The sequence below is a fragment of the Notolepis coatsorum genome (genome assembly GCF_963971535.1).
Source record: "Notolepis coatsorum genome assembly, chromosome: 15".
Classification (NCBI taxonomy): Eukaryota; Metazoa; Chordata; class Actinopteri; order Aulopiformes; family Paralepididae; genus Notolepis; species Notolepis coatsorum.
In genome coordinates, this window is record NC_140179.1 from 32,132,920 (window position 1) to 32,149,783 (window position 16,864).

A 16,864-nucleotide genomic window follows, 5' to 3' on the forward strand; every position below is an offset into this window, starting at 1 on the left:
ATTTGCTTTAAATGGGAGTGTGAAAATCCCTCAAATGTGACACATTTGCAAACATAGACAGAAAACTGTGGCGAAGACGCGAAAGTAAGCGACTCAGCGATTAACTTGACAAGTGAAACTAATCGCCCGGGGCGCGGGCTGAGGAATTCTGCCACAGGGAAGAGAGTGTCATCCTTCTCTGTCCGTTACCTCACCGCACCCTAACGCTGTTTTTAAAAAATGTTCTCATTCTTAAGAGGATGCACTTTTGGGAGAATACAAGAGGAGAGAGAGAGAGAGAGAGAGAGAGAGAGAGAGAGAGAGAGAGAGAGAGAGAGAGAGAGAGAGAGAGAGAGAAAGATACATAGATATAAAGATAGAGAGAGAGAGGGAGGGAGAGAGATGGGAGAGAGGGAGAGAGAGGGAGAGATAGATAGAGATAGCAAAATAGAGCGATATAGAGAGAGCGAGAGAGATAGCAAGAGAGAGTGAACAAGAGAGAGTGAGAGAGAGAGTAAGAGAGAGCGATATAGAGAGTTAAAGATAGAGATAAATAGCGATAGATAGAATGATCGAGAGAGAGATAGAGAGATATCGAGAGATAACGATAGAGAGAGAGAAAGATAGAGATAGATAACGATAGAGAGATAATGATAGAGAGATAACGATTAGAGAGAGATGAGAGCGATAGAGATATAGAACGATAGAGAGAAAGAAAGAGAGTGATAATGATAGAGAGAGATATAGATAACGATAGAGAGAGAAAGAAAGAGAGAGATAACGATAGAGAGAGATAACGAGAGAGAGAGAGAGAAGAGATGAGAGAGAGTAGAAGAGAGAGAGAGAGAGAGAGAAAGATAGAGAGAGAGATAGAGAGAGAGAGAGAGAGAGAGAGAGAGAGAGGAGAGAGAGAGAGAGAGAGATGAGAGAGAGAGATAGAGAGAGAGAGAGAGAGAGATGAGAGAGAGAGAGAGAGAGGAGGACGAGAGAGAGAGAGAGAAGAGAGAGAGAGAGAGAGAGAGAGAGAGAAAGCTCTCTGGAGCGTTGTCTGTCAGTAGGACTTCTGTTGGACCTCATAGTTTAAGTGGATTCATCGTTGCACTTTCTGATTAATTCACCTACAACTCCGCAGCTAATTGAGGAGCAGCAGTGGAAGCGGCGCCCTCACGCTGACTGATTAGTGAACGCCGCCTCCTGGCCGACTCCTCCCATCTATCACGAGGCCGCCGCCCACGGAGAGACGCGCCGTTCATCACTTGTGTCTGCACAAGCGTAATGGCACCCGTTAATATCCAATAATGCTTCACGCCGTTTTAAGCGAAGCGCCCGTCGAGTCGGCCTGCGTGTGTCTCTCTGTGTGTGTGTCTCTGTGTGTGTGTGTGTGTGTGTGTGTGTGTGTGTGTGTGTGTGTGTGTGTGTGTGTCGTGTGTGTGTGTGTGTGTGTGTGTGCGGTGTCGTGCTGACTTCAGCTGGGTGCAGGGGGGGCCATAGAGCGGAGGCTAGAGTCACCCCAGCCACGGATGACGGGCGTCTCGGGGCCCTGTGTGTGGAGGAGAGGGAGAGAGAGAGAGAGAATGAGAGAGAGAGAGAGAGCGAGAGCAAGAGAGAGAGAGTGATATAGAGAGTGAGAGAGAGAACAGTATAGATAGAAAGAGAGAGCGATAGATAGAGAGAGCAAAATAGAGCGATAGAGAGAAAAAAAGAGAGAGCGATATAGAGAGTTATAGAGTGAGATAATGAGCGATAGAGATAGATAGAGAGAGAGAGAGAGTGATCGACAAAGATAGAGAGAGACAATGATGGAGAGATAGATAAATGAGATATAGAGATATATAGAGATAGAGATATATAGAGAGAACATCATCATCATCTTCGTTTTACGTCCCTATTTTTTCCCACTACAGTGAGGTTGTGAGAGATATAGATATATATAAAGAGAGAGAGAGAGAGGAGACATATATAGAGATAGAGGGGGGAGATCAAGCCAGAGGGAGAGAGAAAGAGAGAGAGAAAGAGAGAGAGAAAGAGAGAGAGCGTCCCCGTTTCCCTCGGTGCCTCGTCTCCACAGTGTGGGAACAGGAGTGGACTGTGGCAGCCGACCTGAGCTGAGGGCCACTCTCTCCCTTCAGAGTTCACAGAGGTGCGGTTGCCAGGCAACAGAGTATAGGCGGCAGGCGTGAGAGCAGCATATTCAGATCTGTGGGGGGGGGGTAGCGAGGGGCCCAGCTGTGTTTGTGTGTGTGTGTCTCTGTGTGTGTGTGTGTGTGTTTGTGTCAAGGAAGCTATACAAGAAGGAAGGGTCATCACATCACCGTCTAGCGCGTGAACTCACATTGGTGCGTTCAGTGTGAACACGTTCAGTTCGGACGTCATTAAGTTGAAGGGGATCAGCCATCTCCTTGTTTATGACCCGTCATATGGGGGTGACAGTGGTGTGAAGGTCCCCCGGTTTCAATTCCCGCTCCTCCCGGAGCAAAACACTTAACCCCTAACTGCTCCCGATGAGCAGGTTGGCACCTTGCATGGTCGCCTCCGCCGTTGATGTGTGACTGAATGGGTAAAATGTGAGGACCAAATGGTGAAGCGCTTTGGATAAAAGCGCTATATAAATTCACCATCATTTAAACATATTACCTCAGATGTCAGAATAATCTGCAATGTGTTGCTTTGTTAACTAGCCAACGTTTGATGTATATTTCCTCACACAGCTTGTGTATTTCGAATTTGAATACATGCTTCACCCAGAACTGGCACCAAAGTCTGGCACCAAGCAGAGCGTAGAGCACTGGTGTTCTGACGCGGTGACCCTTCCTTCTGTTATAGTAAAGCCAGGAGAGAAGAGAGTAAGAGCGCTGTACCTGTGGAAGAGCACCGACTTCACCAGGGTCACCACGTCTCGACTGGCGTTGTAGCCCGCACACACGATGGCAACGTGGATCGTCTGGGGGAGAGAGAGAGAGAGAGAGAGAGAGAGAGAGAGAGAGAGAGAGAGAGAGAGAGAGAGAGAGAGAGAGAGAGAGAGAGAGATATAGATAGAAAGATAGAGAGATAAAGAGACAGAGAGAGAGAGATGGAGAGAGAAAGAGAGAGAGAGAAAGAGGGGGAAAAACACATGAGGAAGAGAGAAAGACATTACCCCCCTCCGACACATAAGTGCAGGTGCGACAAACTCTGAAATGATTAGTACAATTAAAACAGGAAAACACAACCCTCCTCGCCGGGCAAAGCATCGTTATCTTTCGGTGAAATGGGGACGATGTTTACACTTTAGCGAAAACCAAATCACACATTGGACCATTCATTAACCTGCCTTTCATCAGCACCGAGGGAAGAATTCCTATCGAGCGTAACGACATCACAGCGGACTGCTTAGCGTCCATTGTAATCTTGGACCCAATGAGTCCCTGGCATTAGCGCTTGCGCTATGTGCTGTATGAATCCCCAGGAAGCAAGGCTGGTAAATGCCCCCAGCAACCCCCATTATCAGACTAGCTGTTTGTCGGCTGGAGTACTTGGGTTGTATTGTTCTGCCGAGACGAGCAACAGGAGTTGAGTCCCCATGAAACAGCTAGCAGAATGCTATTTGATTCCACATAATTATGTGTTTCCTGTAAAAAGAACAGGAAGCTAGGGAGGGCATTTATAGTAGCCAATAGTGCTGAATGCGCATCACGGTCGACCCATTAGCTAGCGAGCTAATGTTAGCAACATAGGTTAGCAGCATTAGTAACGTTAGCTAGCAAGCTAACATTGAACATTTGTTCAATTGAGTTAAAGAGGCAGAGTGCTAGCTCAGTTACAATGTGCTGTAAATGTCATTCTAGAACACATTGCATTTGACGCAAAATTTGTATATGCCCCCGTGTGCTCATCAACATCTATTTTGTATATGATATAATGATTGTATATCACTGATTGTTTTTTGTTTGACTATTGCTCCAAAACGCATCTCGATGTGGACTACTCTGAACGGGTTCCATTGACCAATGTCGCAGTGGTTGCAGAGACATTCCATTTGAAAGTGTACAGACAGGCTCACCCTCCTTACCAATCAGAGACGCGCAAAGGGAATTGCTAAACCCTGTCGACTAACCGCTAAATAATGCTGTGCTTATTCCAACGATAATTCTCTTTGAGCTTCTCTTGGGAGAGCATTGCTGTGCAAGGTTAGAATGGAACCTCTCTGCACTGGCTGCTACACTGGTCAATGGAACATATATGTTTTGGAGCAATATTCAAACAAAGACATCTTACACACTGTACCTTTAACCTCTTAAGCCCTACCCATATTTTCAGAAAATTTGCCTAAAAGTACATACCCAAGTAAATGGGATTTTGCCAGTACTGCCAGTGTGTGAGAGAGTGTAAGTGAATATGTGTGGTGTGTGTGTTTTCATGTGTGCTTGTGTGTGGAGAGATTAGTGTTCAGTGTTCTGATGGCCTGGGGGGAAGAAGCCGAGTCTGAGTATCTCTGTTTTTGCGGAGTGGAATGGAATCGAACCAGGAACCTTCCGATTACCAGATGACTGCTCTACCTCCTGAGCCACTGTCGGCCAATATATGTCATCAAGACTTCTAGATTCAACTCTTGAATTGGATAGAAAGCACTCTGTCTCCCTTGAAAGTCGCAAACTAAAGGATATGAATCTGGAGACAAAGCCAGCCGCCTTTTAGCACTTCAGTTAAGCACCAGTCTCGTGTTCCATGATCTCTCTCTCTCTCTCTCTCTCTCTCTCTCTCTCTCTCTCTCTCTCTCTCTCTCTCTCTCTCTCTCTGCTAAATCAATCCAGTTTTCGCTTCTTTCTATTCTACACTGTACCAAATCTGAGTCCCTGACTGACACCTCTGTAATGTAAAGGCCATGTTTTTGGGCGACCTATCCATCCCCATTATCGATCCCGACACACGGAAGAACCTTCCCGACATCTGCGTCTGGATTAGATAAGTGGCAGCCTCAAATTAATGCAAAGTGCTAGAGCACATGGGGTCTAGGTGGCTTTCCTGTCGATTTTCTGACCAGTTGTAAATGTATGCTGCATTTATATAACAGCTTTTATCCAAAGCGAACCGGGAACCTTCTGATTACCAGGCGACGACTCTACCTCCTGAGCCACTGTCGCCCAATTTATGTCAACATAAAAGTCTGTAAATTATATAGAGACAACGAAAAGGAGAGCAGCATCGCATGGCTCCACAGCTGTTCAATCTGACATACGTCGGGTCTAGTTTCTGTCCACCGCAGACCTAAAAGATTCAGTTAAATGAAAATCTTATTTTTCAATCACATTTTTTTGTCAGAAGGTATGTTGACATGAAAATGACCCATAATGCTAGAACTGTTGCCAGATATCCAATCTTCTTCCTTTTGAAATATGGCACAATATGCATGATATACTATGATTGGCCCATTAGTCGCATCTAGCTTCTCTGATTGGCCCATCAATCACATCTAGCTGCTCTGATTGGCCCATCAGTCACATCTTAGCTGAGCGGTGTAAGGACAAGCATCGTCAGTGAGTCGAGCATCTAGTCAGTGTCTAGTAGTGGACATAAGGCCACGCCCCCTCAACATAGTGAGAATTGGCTGTGCTCAACCACATAATATAACAAATCAAATCATACGTCTGAAGCTGAAAAGATTATACTTGTGACTTTAAAGGGGCACTTCACCAAAAAGCAATGCTGATTTATTTTGCACATAATCTCACACACATCCTAAACCCACCCAACGACAGTTTTGCACATATTCATTAGTTTGACAGTTATTGAGAGTGAATGAGTTTGCATATGGCCACCAGTGATGTCGTCGTGGGACATTGAATCATTGCGTTGTGTTAATTACAGCACCATGAAAATGATGTAGATGGAAACAATAGCAATACCTTTTATCTTATAGGGAACTGCTACCCTTATCATTGAATTGAGCTGTAATTAACACAACACAAGGATCCAATGCCTCCGATGACATCACTGGTGGCCACATTCAAACACATTCACTCTCAATAACTGTCAAACTACATTAATGTCTGCAAAACTGTTTTCAGATACACGTGACATTATGTGCAAAATAGATCAGCATTGTTTTGTTTTTTTGTGCCTTTAACAGTCCACAATAAGCAACGTGTGGCTGAATTAAAACATCATTGTAGTTGATCTTTAAAATAAGCTTTACTTTTGTGTTTTGGAATGGCTAATGTTGGCATGACTGAGAGACTGACTGACAGGTGGTCCAGAAACCCTCCTAGGACACTTTATTCAACAGACTAAATCGTGCTCCTTTCCAGTCAGGAAACACAAGGGAGTGGATGACTGGTCCATGACTGACAGTCTGTGGTGGAGGCCGATCAGCTCTGCACCTTCTGTCCTCTCTGCCTGGTTTCAGTGGAGCCACAATCATTATGACTGTGAGGAGCTGTAAGCGGTATTAAAGTGTTAAATAGCTATAGATTCTGACAGCCATCACTGGTATAGTGTGTCTGGTCAGTAACATGGGTCTCCCAGTCCCTCCGCTATGCAGTAAACAGAAAATACATGTCCTTGTTGTATCCCGTTCCCACTTTATTCAATCAGGAGAGAGAACCCTGTATATTTCAATAAATCTTGCCAAATTTGCTTACTGCACTGGCAGATTATTGTACTTGTTTAAAGCAAATATTTGCTTAAAACTTGTTTTCATTTCTTTCTTGATTGGATCAAGTGGAATCGGATACCAGGAAATGTATTTTCTGTTTACTGCAGAGCGGAGGGACTGGGAGACCCGTGTTACTGACCAAACACTGAACACCAAATATCAGTGATGATTGTCAGAATGTAGATTTCTTTAAGATGCAGACCACTCATTTTAACAAAGAAAATACCACTTACAGCACCTTTAGTAATAATAATAATAATAATAATAATAATAATAATAATAATAATAATAATAATAATAATAATAATAATAATAATAATAATAATAATAATAATAATAATAATAATAATAATAATAATAATAATAATAATAATAATAATAATAATAATGAGAGATGCCTGCTATCGTTTGCAGACACTGAGAAACTGGGGACTGGGCTTGTGTGGATTTTTAGTAGGATTTTTTAAAACCATTCTTCAATGTCTAGTAGGGTGTCACCAGTCCTCAATGTTTAGTAGGGTGTCACCAGTCTTCATTTTTCATTTTTCTTTTAATCTTTAGTAATGGGACTTTTGGGACCTTTCAGTGGGAAATACCCACTGACTCAAGTGAAAGAAAACTGGGTTTGTGTCAACCGAAGTGTCTGGACCTCAAGCCTTTGGACCGTGAGACAGTTCTGATATGTTCTGAGCAGCAGACACACTTTTACCAAAGCGGTCGGAGCGAAACATTATACATCACCTGGAAGTAGTTTCAACCCAATACCGAATCACAGGCGAAATATGCAATCTCTAAGAATATTAAACATCTAAAACATGTAATTAAACTTCAAAATTAACTTGGGGGCCTTACCTACTATTTACGAGTTACGCTATAGTTAGTTCAGATTTCAGATTCCTTTTAGTGTCACATCATTCGGTATCTTTTACAGCAAAACAGTACATTTGTTACTGATCATCATTATCTTCGCAGGTATACAATTCCAGTTTGCAGCAGCTCTATACATTAAGGTTCTCTTAAGTGCATTTGTTCTTGGTAGAGGTAGAGTAAAATAAAGACCCACTGTGAGAGGGGTTCTCTGCACGGAGGGGGGCGGGCAGTGCTGAAGCAGAGCTGTGAAAACAGCCTAATCAGCATGGAGACCCCCCCCCCCCCCCCCCCCCCCCCCGTGTGGAGGAGTTAAATCTCTCACATTATCCAGACCTCAGACGGAATCCTAACAGTAAACCAATATCATAATTGGGTGGATTAGAGGCTAAGAGGAAGCTGAAGCCAGGCTACAACGCGGTCTCGGTCTGCGTGCCTCAGTGTAAACACTGTGCCTTTGGCTTCCGGGAACTGGATCAGAATCAGAATCAGAATCCGGGAACTGGATCACCGTGATATCAGCACATAACCGGGCTTCCGTGGGGCTTCACACACACAATGAATTCACAGTATCACACACACACAATGAATTCACAGTATCACACACACAATGAATTCACAGTATCACACACACAATGAATTCACAGTATCACACACACAATGAATTCACAGTATCACACACACAATGAATTCACAGTATCACACACACACACACACACACACACACACACACACACACACACACACACACACACACACACACACACACACACACACACACACACACACACACACACACACACACACACACACACACACACACACACACACACACACACACACACACACACACACACACAATGAATTCACAGCACACACACACACAATTAATTCACAGTATCACACACACAATGAATTCACAGTATCACACACACAATGAATTCACAGTATCACACACACAATGAATCCACAGCACACACACAATGAATTCACAGTATCCCACACACAATGAATTCACAGTATCACACACACAATTAATTCACAGTATCACACACACAATGAATACACAATGAATTCACAGTATCACACACACACACACTGAATTCACAGTATCACACACACAATGAATTCACAGTATCCCACACACAATGAATTCACAGTATCACACACACAATGAATTCACAGTATCACACACACAATGAATTCACAACACACACACAGTGAATTCAGACAACTCAGGAAATATAAGGTCAGGAAGAATGTAATGGTCCAATTCTACACAGCCATAATACAAAACATTATGTCTTTATCCATCACTGTATGGTACGGCAACACACCCAAACACACACTACATAGACTGGATAGGGTCATAAAAAGGGCATCCAAAATTATCAACTGCAAACTCCCCACACTGGACTCCATACACAAACACCATACCATCACACGCGCAAACAAAATCATCAGTGACCCTCTGCACCCAGCTCACCACCTCTTCCAACGCCTCCCCTCTGGTAGGAGGTTCAGGTCACTGGGCAGTCGAACTGTGAGGTTCAACCACAGTTCCTTCCCCAAGGCCATACAGCTACTCAACTCCTATAATCTTCACCCCATGCTTGTTATGTTCTCTGGTTTTTTGTTACGTTGCACCTGATGTTTGTATATTTTTTCGTACTGTACTGTTCCGTTGTGTATATTTTTTAGTTGGTGTATTCTGTACTGTACTGTTCCGTTGTGTCTTTTCTGTGGTGTATTGTCGCAGCTACCACCTGCACCGTGTATGAATTCCACCGGCCTGGCCGTGTGGCAATAAAAGGAACTTGAACACACACACACACAATGAATTCACAGCACACACACACAGAATGAATTCACAGTATCACACACACAATGAATTCACAGTATTACACACACACAATGAATTCACAGTACCACACAAACAATGAATTCACAGTATCACACACACAATGAATTCACAGTATCACACACACAATGAATTCACAGTAGGGCTGGGCGATATAACGATAAATATCGCGATATATTTTAATAATCGATATCGAAAGAAAAAAAACATTGATATTTTTTTGTGTGACTTGCAACAGGGCAGTTTTAAAACCAAAGACAGTGGACAGACTTGTCTTTCTTGCCTGCAACTTAGAGCAATGGCTTTGCTTGTCCAAATGACAATACTGACCAAATTGAGATTTATTTTTCTCTTGTCCATTTATTTTGTTTGCTTTCTAATTTAAAATACAGTTTGAAACCGTCTGTACACAGTAGGCTATGTGTGCTAGCAGAACGTCAAAAGATAGAAAATAAACTCGCAGAGCCAGAACTGTTCAACTCCCCTGGAGCCACAGCCAGCAGAGAAGCCGGTTTACTTTTGCTTTCAAACCAGCTGCAGCCTGAGAACTGGAGTGTGAGGGGCTGTAACACTAAAGATGGCGGCAACGACAAAGAATTGCTGCAAAATAAACATACATCTGTTGTTAAAAAAAAAAAAAAAAAAAAAAAAAAAATGACTTATAACAATTTCGATAATTATCGATATCGAGTGATATGATAACAACATCATAGTATTTCACAGTATCACACACAATGAATTCACAGAATCACACACAATTAATTCACAGCACACACATACAATGAATTCACAGCACACACACACACACACAATGTATTCAGAGCACACACGCAATGCATTCACAGTAGCACACACACAATGAATTCAGAGCACACACACAATTAATTCACAGTAGCACACACACAATGAATTCAGAGCACACACACAATTAATTCACAGTAACACACACACAATGAATTCAGAGCACACACACAATTAATTCACAGTATCACACACACAATTAATTCACACACACCTCGCACTTGTCCACCGCCGGCTGCTGCACACAGTCGGAGCCGTTTCCCGCGGCTGCCGCTGCCGCTGCTGCTGCTGCTGCCGCCGCCGCCGCCGCCCTCTGCCCCTCGCTGTCCCCCGTCCCCTCCTCGGAGTGGGTGCGCGACTGGTTGCCGGCGTGCTGCTGCGGCCGGGCCGCGCCGCTCCTAGGGGGCTTGCTGAGCTCGCGGCGCAGGACGCGGTTCTCCTCCTCCACCTCTCGCACCCGCAGCTCCAGGGCCAGCCGCTCCCCGGCCCCGCCCCCCACCAGCGTGGACGTCTGGGGCTCCAGGGGGGACAGGGGGAGGGGCTTCACTGTAGGGGGGGAGGAGACAACAACATGTTGTTTATTTCATTTGTTTAACCTTTATTTAACCCTTTCACTGCCGCACTACCAAACGGTTAACCCTTTCACTGCGACAACTCACTGCCACGTGACAAAGTGTTAACCCTTTTCACTACCACACTACAGAAGGTTAACCCTTTACTATCACGCTACAGGTGGTTACCGTCTGTAGTGTGATAGTAAAGGGTTAACCTTCTACAAGTTATGTACGACAAGTCAGCAGGGAGGGTACAACTCTTTCAGCTGAGTAACAATGTTCATCAAACAGTGCCGAAACTTGGGTGCTGCAGTATTGAGTGCATATTAGACATAAGACATAATGTGACCGGGACCAGCGATTGATGCCACATTGATGTCTCCATTTTCATTTTCCAGATTGTGAAAGTACACAACCAATGTAAGCTTTCAAATGATCATACGTTGAAATCTGAGAATGTTTGAAGAAGATGTGCTCATTTGAATAATTTGAACAGTCTCAAAAAACCCTCTCAAAGGCAAGCCTTGTTCTCACGCCAATAAGGCACAGTCCGGATAATCCAATGGCATGACAATTATATTCCGACTTTATTTTGTAGCTGGAGTAACGATGTGTCCAATGTTAACGTAGTGGAGAAAAACTATAATAATTATATATATATATATATAATATAGTATACTAGTACATAGTACTATACAACAAGTACTATAACAAAATACTACACCACTGAACAATAGCAGCTCAACGAGTGGCTGGTGCTTAAATAAATGGAAGGGAGTGTGAGATTGTTATCCAATAGATACCAACACTCTGATCCAAGTGTTGGTACATCTCCAGCCAGAGAGTCTACAGGTACCATCAATCAATAACCTTGAAACAGAAAGGGCTCTGTGTGCAGCCAATTTGAGGCAGCAGTGATCCCCCCCCCCCACACACACACCTCCTCCAACCCCCCTACACCTCCTCCGACCCCCCCACACGGTCTCCAACTCGTTCAGATCTCACAGAAACTGAAGTGTATTTATTTAGAGTGAGAGAAAGAAAGAAAGAAAGAAAGAAAGAAAGAAAGAAAGAAAGAAAGAAAGAAAGAAAGAAAGAAAGAAAGAAAGAAAGAAAGAAAGAAAGAAAGAAAGAAAGAAAGAAAGAAAGAAAGAAAGAAAAAAAGAAAAAAAGAAAGAAAGAGATGCAGGCTTGGGGAGTAAGGGCATACACAGGATACAAAACAAAATGTCACTGTATTCTATGGAAGCAAATTGCTGCCACACCAGAAACAGAAAAAAATATCAGTATCACGTTATAACATATAACATAAAACGTTTCACATTATAACGTGATAACTTATTGTTTTAACATAAAACATTTCACGTTATAACGTGATAACTTCTTGTTTTAACATAAAACATTTCACGTTATAACGTGATAACTTCTTGTTTTGACATAAAATGTTTCACGTTATAACGTGATAACTTCTTGTTTTAACATAAAACGTTTCACGGAGCCTTCACTTGTTGTGTCCTATATTTGTGCGCTTGCAATATGTCTTGAGCGCACATGAGACCTCAGGCCCTAACAAAGGTAAAGCGTTGTCAAAACAACACCTGTCACATTGGTTGTGCAAGGGCATCGTCCTTTGTTACACCTAGGCTGGACAGGTTCCCCCCGCAGGTATCAGAGCGCATTCAACTCGTGGTGTGGCAGCCTCTTCTGCCCTGCTTAGAGGGGTCTCAGGTGGAGGACATTTGCGCTGCGGCTGCGGTGGTCCTCCCAGGGTCCTTTTGTCAAGTTATATCTGATGGACAGAACTGAGAGCTCTCATGCGGTCCTTAGTGCTGGGACCTCATCGCCATCCCGCTGTTATTGTAAATGGCTGGGACGTGTGATGTAGACTGTGGTTTTACGCACGGTTTACTCACATTTTGTGCATTTTAGGGAGCTGTGCCCTGTTACGCACAGTGTCTGTGTTCTATCCTTATGCTCGTTAGGATGAGTATGGGGCTGTAGGACCATCTCTGCCTGAGACCAACTTATCACGTTATAACGTGAAACGTTTTATGTTAAAACAAGAAGTTATCACGTTATAAGGTGAAACGTTTTATGTTAAAACAAGAAGTTATCACGTTATAAGGTGAAACGTTTTATGTTAAAACAAGAAGTTATCACGTTATAAGGTGAAAAGTTTTATGTTAAAACAAGAAGTTATCACGTTATAAGGTGAAATGTTTTATGTTAAAACAAGAAGTTATCACGTTATAAGGTGAAACATTTTATGTTAAAACAAGAAGTTATCACGTTATAAGGTGAAACGTTTTATGTTAAAACAAGAAGTTATTAATACGTTGTAACTAGTGCTGTCAGGCGATTAAAAAAATGTATCTAATTAATTACAGGATTTGTAATTAATTAATCTAATTAATCACATTTTAATCGCAGAACCATTTTATGCCTGATATTCTATATTCTATAATCATATTTCAAATTGCATGTGTCCGGATGGCAGAATTCAGTACTGTATCTACAAAGCCTTCTGTTTAATCATCTTCCATCTATTAATTTGCTTAGATTTTTCAGGTCTGGTCAATTTGAGCATGGTGTTATTCACAGTCAAAGATACAAATCTTTTTATTGATATTCTCATTTGGTTCATTACAATTTACTCAAATTAAAATTTTCATTCAATCAATCACCGTGCAGATTGATTGATTGAATGAAAATGTTATTAACAGATTGCAGAATGGGTACAATACAGTACGGCCAGGTGTGGTGATAAACTCCCCCTTCCTCATTGTTTCAACGAAAACGTTGCGCTCACAGGCCTTCGGCAGTTTTGGAACCGAAGTTTAGTTAGTTAGTTAGGTAAGAGCTGTAAGGATATGCCACCCAAGTCCTTTTTTCGGGACTTCCCTGGCGCGTTCGGAAAGGGAAGCGCTTGGGGTGCCGCTGCTCGTGCTCGTTGGTAGGCTATAGCGCGGCCGGTGGACAGGCTATCAAGCCAGGGGAAAGTCTTGTTTGTCTTCCCTGGCGTGCTCCCCTCCAAATGCCTTTTTACTCCCGCGTGGCGTGATAGGGTTAATTGCAGGCTGGACGTGGCGGAGCGCATCATCAAGAGAGGCGCGTCAAAGGGAGTCCCAGGCAGTGGTGTTCCCTGGGCCCCGCCCTCGCCAGGTACAGAGGGAGCCGCCACATGTAGCCAGAAACGGAGGTGTCTGCATATCATGCTTGTTTGTTTATAAAAGTGTAAGACCGCTCTATAGAGCCGGCAGTTTTGTCTCCAAAACTATACTATTCAAAACGGTATAAAACGGAAATGTACCGAAGAAAAAACAATCCGTTGCATACATGTTGACTGCAAGCAAGTCATTGATAAGCGACGGGTGTATTAGACCCATAGCCATAATTTTATCTTTTTTTATCCACTTTTTCTCCTCTTTTTCTATTTTTCTCCCATCCCAATTCCATTGTGCCAATTCTCCCCTCCCCTGTCTTGAACGTTGCTCGCATATGCCCCCCACTGGCCGGTTGTAGGGAGGATAGAAGCCTTGCATCACGTGTCCCCTCCGGTACACGAGGAGGCAGCCTGTCACATCTTTTCACTTGCCAGCGCGGACTCTCATTGGCGAGGTGTAACGTGTGGGAGGCTCACACTACCCCCGCCATTTCCTGTCTCTGCTGTGCAGGCGTCCCCAACCGACCTGTAGGAGTCGCTGTCCACAACGTCCAGATTACCACCCATCGACTTCCACCCGCTGACTCTGCCAATTGAGTTAGTATGACGGCCGGCCCAAGCCGGAGGCAACGCCGACAGCCGGAGTCGAACCCGGTGTCTCTTGCGTTGGTGACGAGCGCAATGTCCGCTGCGCCACCCAGCTGCCCACCCATAGCCATAATTTAAGATATAGTTTAAGCGTTCGCAAATATCCCCGTCCTCCCATTGACTAAAGCGCTGGCATACAAGCCCTAATTTGGTCATATGGGCGTGGCTCATGGCCGTGGGGATGCAGACCAGGGAAAGACTCTTTGTATAATATTGTCAGTCCCAAACTGTAATATGTTCCACGAGCTAGTGTAGCATTGCATATTACAGTAGGGTAATCAAATATCAATATTGGTTTTAGACATAAAAAGGTATAAAAAGAAATTATTATTATTATTATAATATATTATATATATTAAACTAAATAAGACTCATGCACATCTGGTTGGACCCCGACTGGAGGTGCAGGTCAGCGCAAGAGAGATATATAAACTAAAAGGAGAAAACCTTCAAGGGAAAGAAGGGACCGCACACTCCACAGGACTGGTTTTTACTTTTTTATTGTTGCACAACGCGTTTCGCTATCGCGTTTCGCTATAGCACCTGAGGAAGCGATAGCGAAACGCGTTGTGCAACAATAAAAAAGCAAAAACCAGTCCTGTGGAGTGTGCGGTCCCTTCTTTCCCTTGAAGGTTTTCTCCTTTTAGTTTATATATATATATATATATATATATATATATATATATATATTTTTTTTTTTAAGTTACAAGACGTTGAATTATTTCCTTCTACTTCCTACACATTTCTACCAAAGGCATCAACTGGGCGTGATCTGCTTCCATTCAGAAAAGCAGATTGCATATACAGCAGTACATAATAGCACAAACGATGACACTTCTAAACATGTAGACACGTGGCAACATCTACCATGAAGCATTAGGGTCCTGGATATAGCCCAAGGAACATCCACGCTTGTGTGTCTAATCATCACAGCTGGGCACTGACAGAACATCATATGGTGTTTGTGGAAATAGGCGACAGGGTGGAGTGTGTGTGTGTGTGTGTGTGTGTGTGTGTGGGGGGGGGGGGGGGGGGTCTGCTTCTGTCTCTCTCACACTAACATTAATATAATCAGGCAGGATGGCAACGAGGCTGACCAGTAACCGAAAGGTCGCTGGTTCGATCCCCGGTAGCGACTGAAGGGTGGCTGGCGACAGTGGCTCGGGAGGTAGAGCAGTCGTCTGGTAATCCGGAAGTTCCCAGTTCGATTCCCGCTCCTCCCGGGCAGCGTGTCGAAGTGTCCTTGAGCAAGACACTTAAACCCTAACTGCTCCCAATGAGCAGGTTGGCACCTTGCATGGTTGCCCCCGCCATTGGTGTGTGAATGTGTGAGTGAGTGAGTAAAATGTGAGTAACAAATTGTAAAGCGCTTTCGATATCCATCAATGGAGGAGGCAGGAGAGGGCGGCTTTGAGGTGGGTGGGTGGGGGGGATGGGTGTGGTTGCTTGTTTGACTGTTGTCATGATCTGATCCTCAATAATAATATCAATAATGCAGGACCTCTTTAGGGGGTCTTTAATCAGCATGCAACAAACTGGACATGCAATTGGAGCGGCACACACTCACACGGGATACACACACACATGCATTGTCTTTTTCTCAGTCGCCAATGCGATAGAGTCTCTGCGCCTAACCCATCCCGTCGTCCTTCCCCCCCAAGGGCAGCCGGGAGCAGATAGGGCGTCAACGTGAGCCGCGCCCCGGGGACCAATCCAAGTGCTCCTGTCCGTCTTCGTCAAGGACGCCACCGCGCGTTAGCGATCTGTTGTTGTGCATGTTTTTCCATTGGGTTTATCTTATTGGGCGGGAAACCCTTGCGAGCACGGGGAGAACATGCAAACTCCACACAGAAAGGCCTGGGAGATACCCCACCTGGGTAACTGGCATCATGGAAACCTGGTCCCCAAGCGGGAATCGAACCCTGGACCTTCTTGCTGTGAGGTGACAGTGTTAACCACTACACCACCGTGCCGATCCTGCGACCATGTACTGTACATGTCTGTCTGTGTTCTTCTTGTTATTTATGTTTGCTGTGTTTTTTTGGAGCTCCTATTTATCTGATGTAACATGAATTGCCCAGTTTATGACATACTAATAAACTTGACCTTTACCTTGACATATGCATGCACAACGCGAGGCTCTGCGTCTCTCCAGTTTTCGCGAATTAGCGGTAATATATAAGTCTGCTTTCATATCATACACCTGACAATATCTTTGGCTGCATCCCCTTAACAATTGTGTGTATTGAGCCGTACTGTATTGTACCCATTCTGCACATCTGTTAATAACATTTTCAATCAATCAATCAATCAATTCAGATTTATGATCTTCTGCATGACCCGCCGTGGCGCCTGAGGAG

General features: G+C 43.9%; 1 protein-coding gene across 2 annotated transcripts in view; it reads right to left on the reverse strand.

The window, feature by feature from the left end:
• Positions 1-16,864, reverse strand: part of large1 (LARGE xylosyl- and glucuronyltransferase 1) — a 232,777-nt gene that overhangs the window by 129,770 nt on the left and 86,143 nt on the right. For both annotated transcript variants that reach the window (XM_084330085.1, XM_084330086.1), the window contains exons 3-4: positions 10,354-10,685; positions 2,838-2,920 (exon numbers count right to left, since the gene is read on the reverse strand). In XM_084330085.1, coding sequence (XP_084186211.1) covers positions 2,838-2,920; positions 10,354-10,685 — 415 coding nt within the window. The remainder of the gene's footprint in view (positions 1-2,837; positions 2,921-10,353; positions 10,686-16,864) is intronic.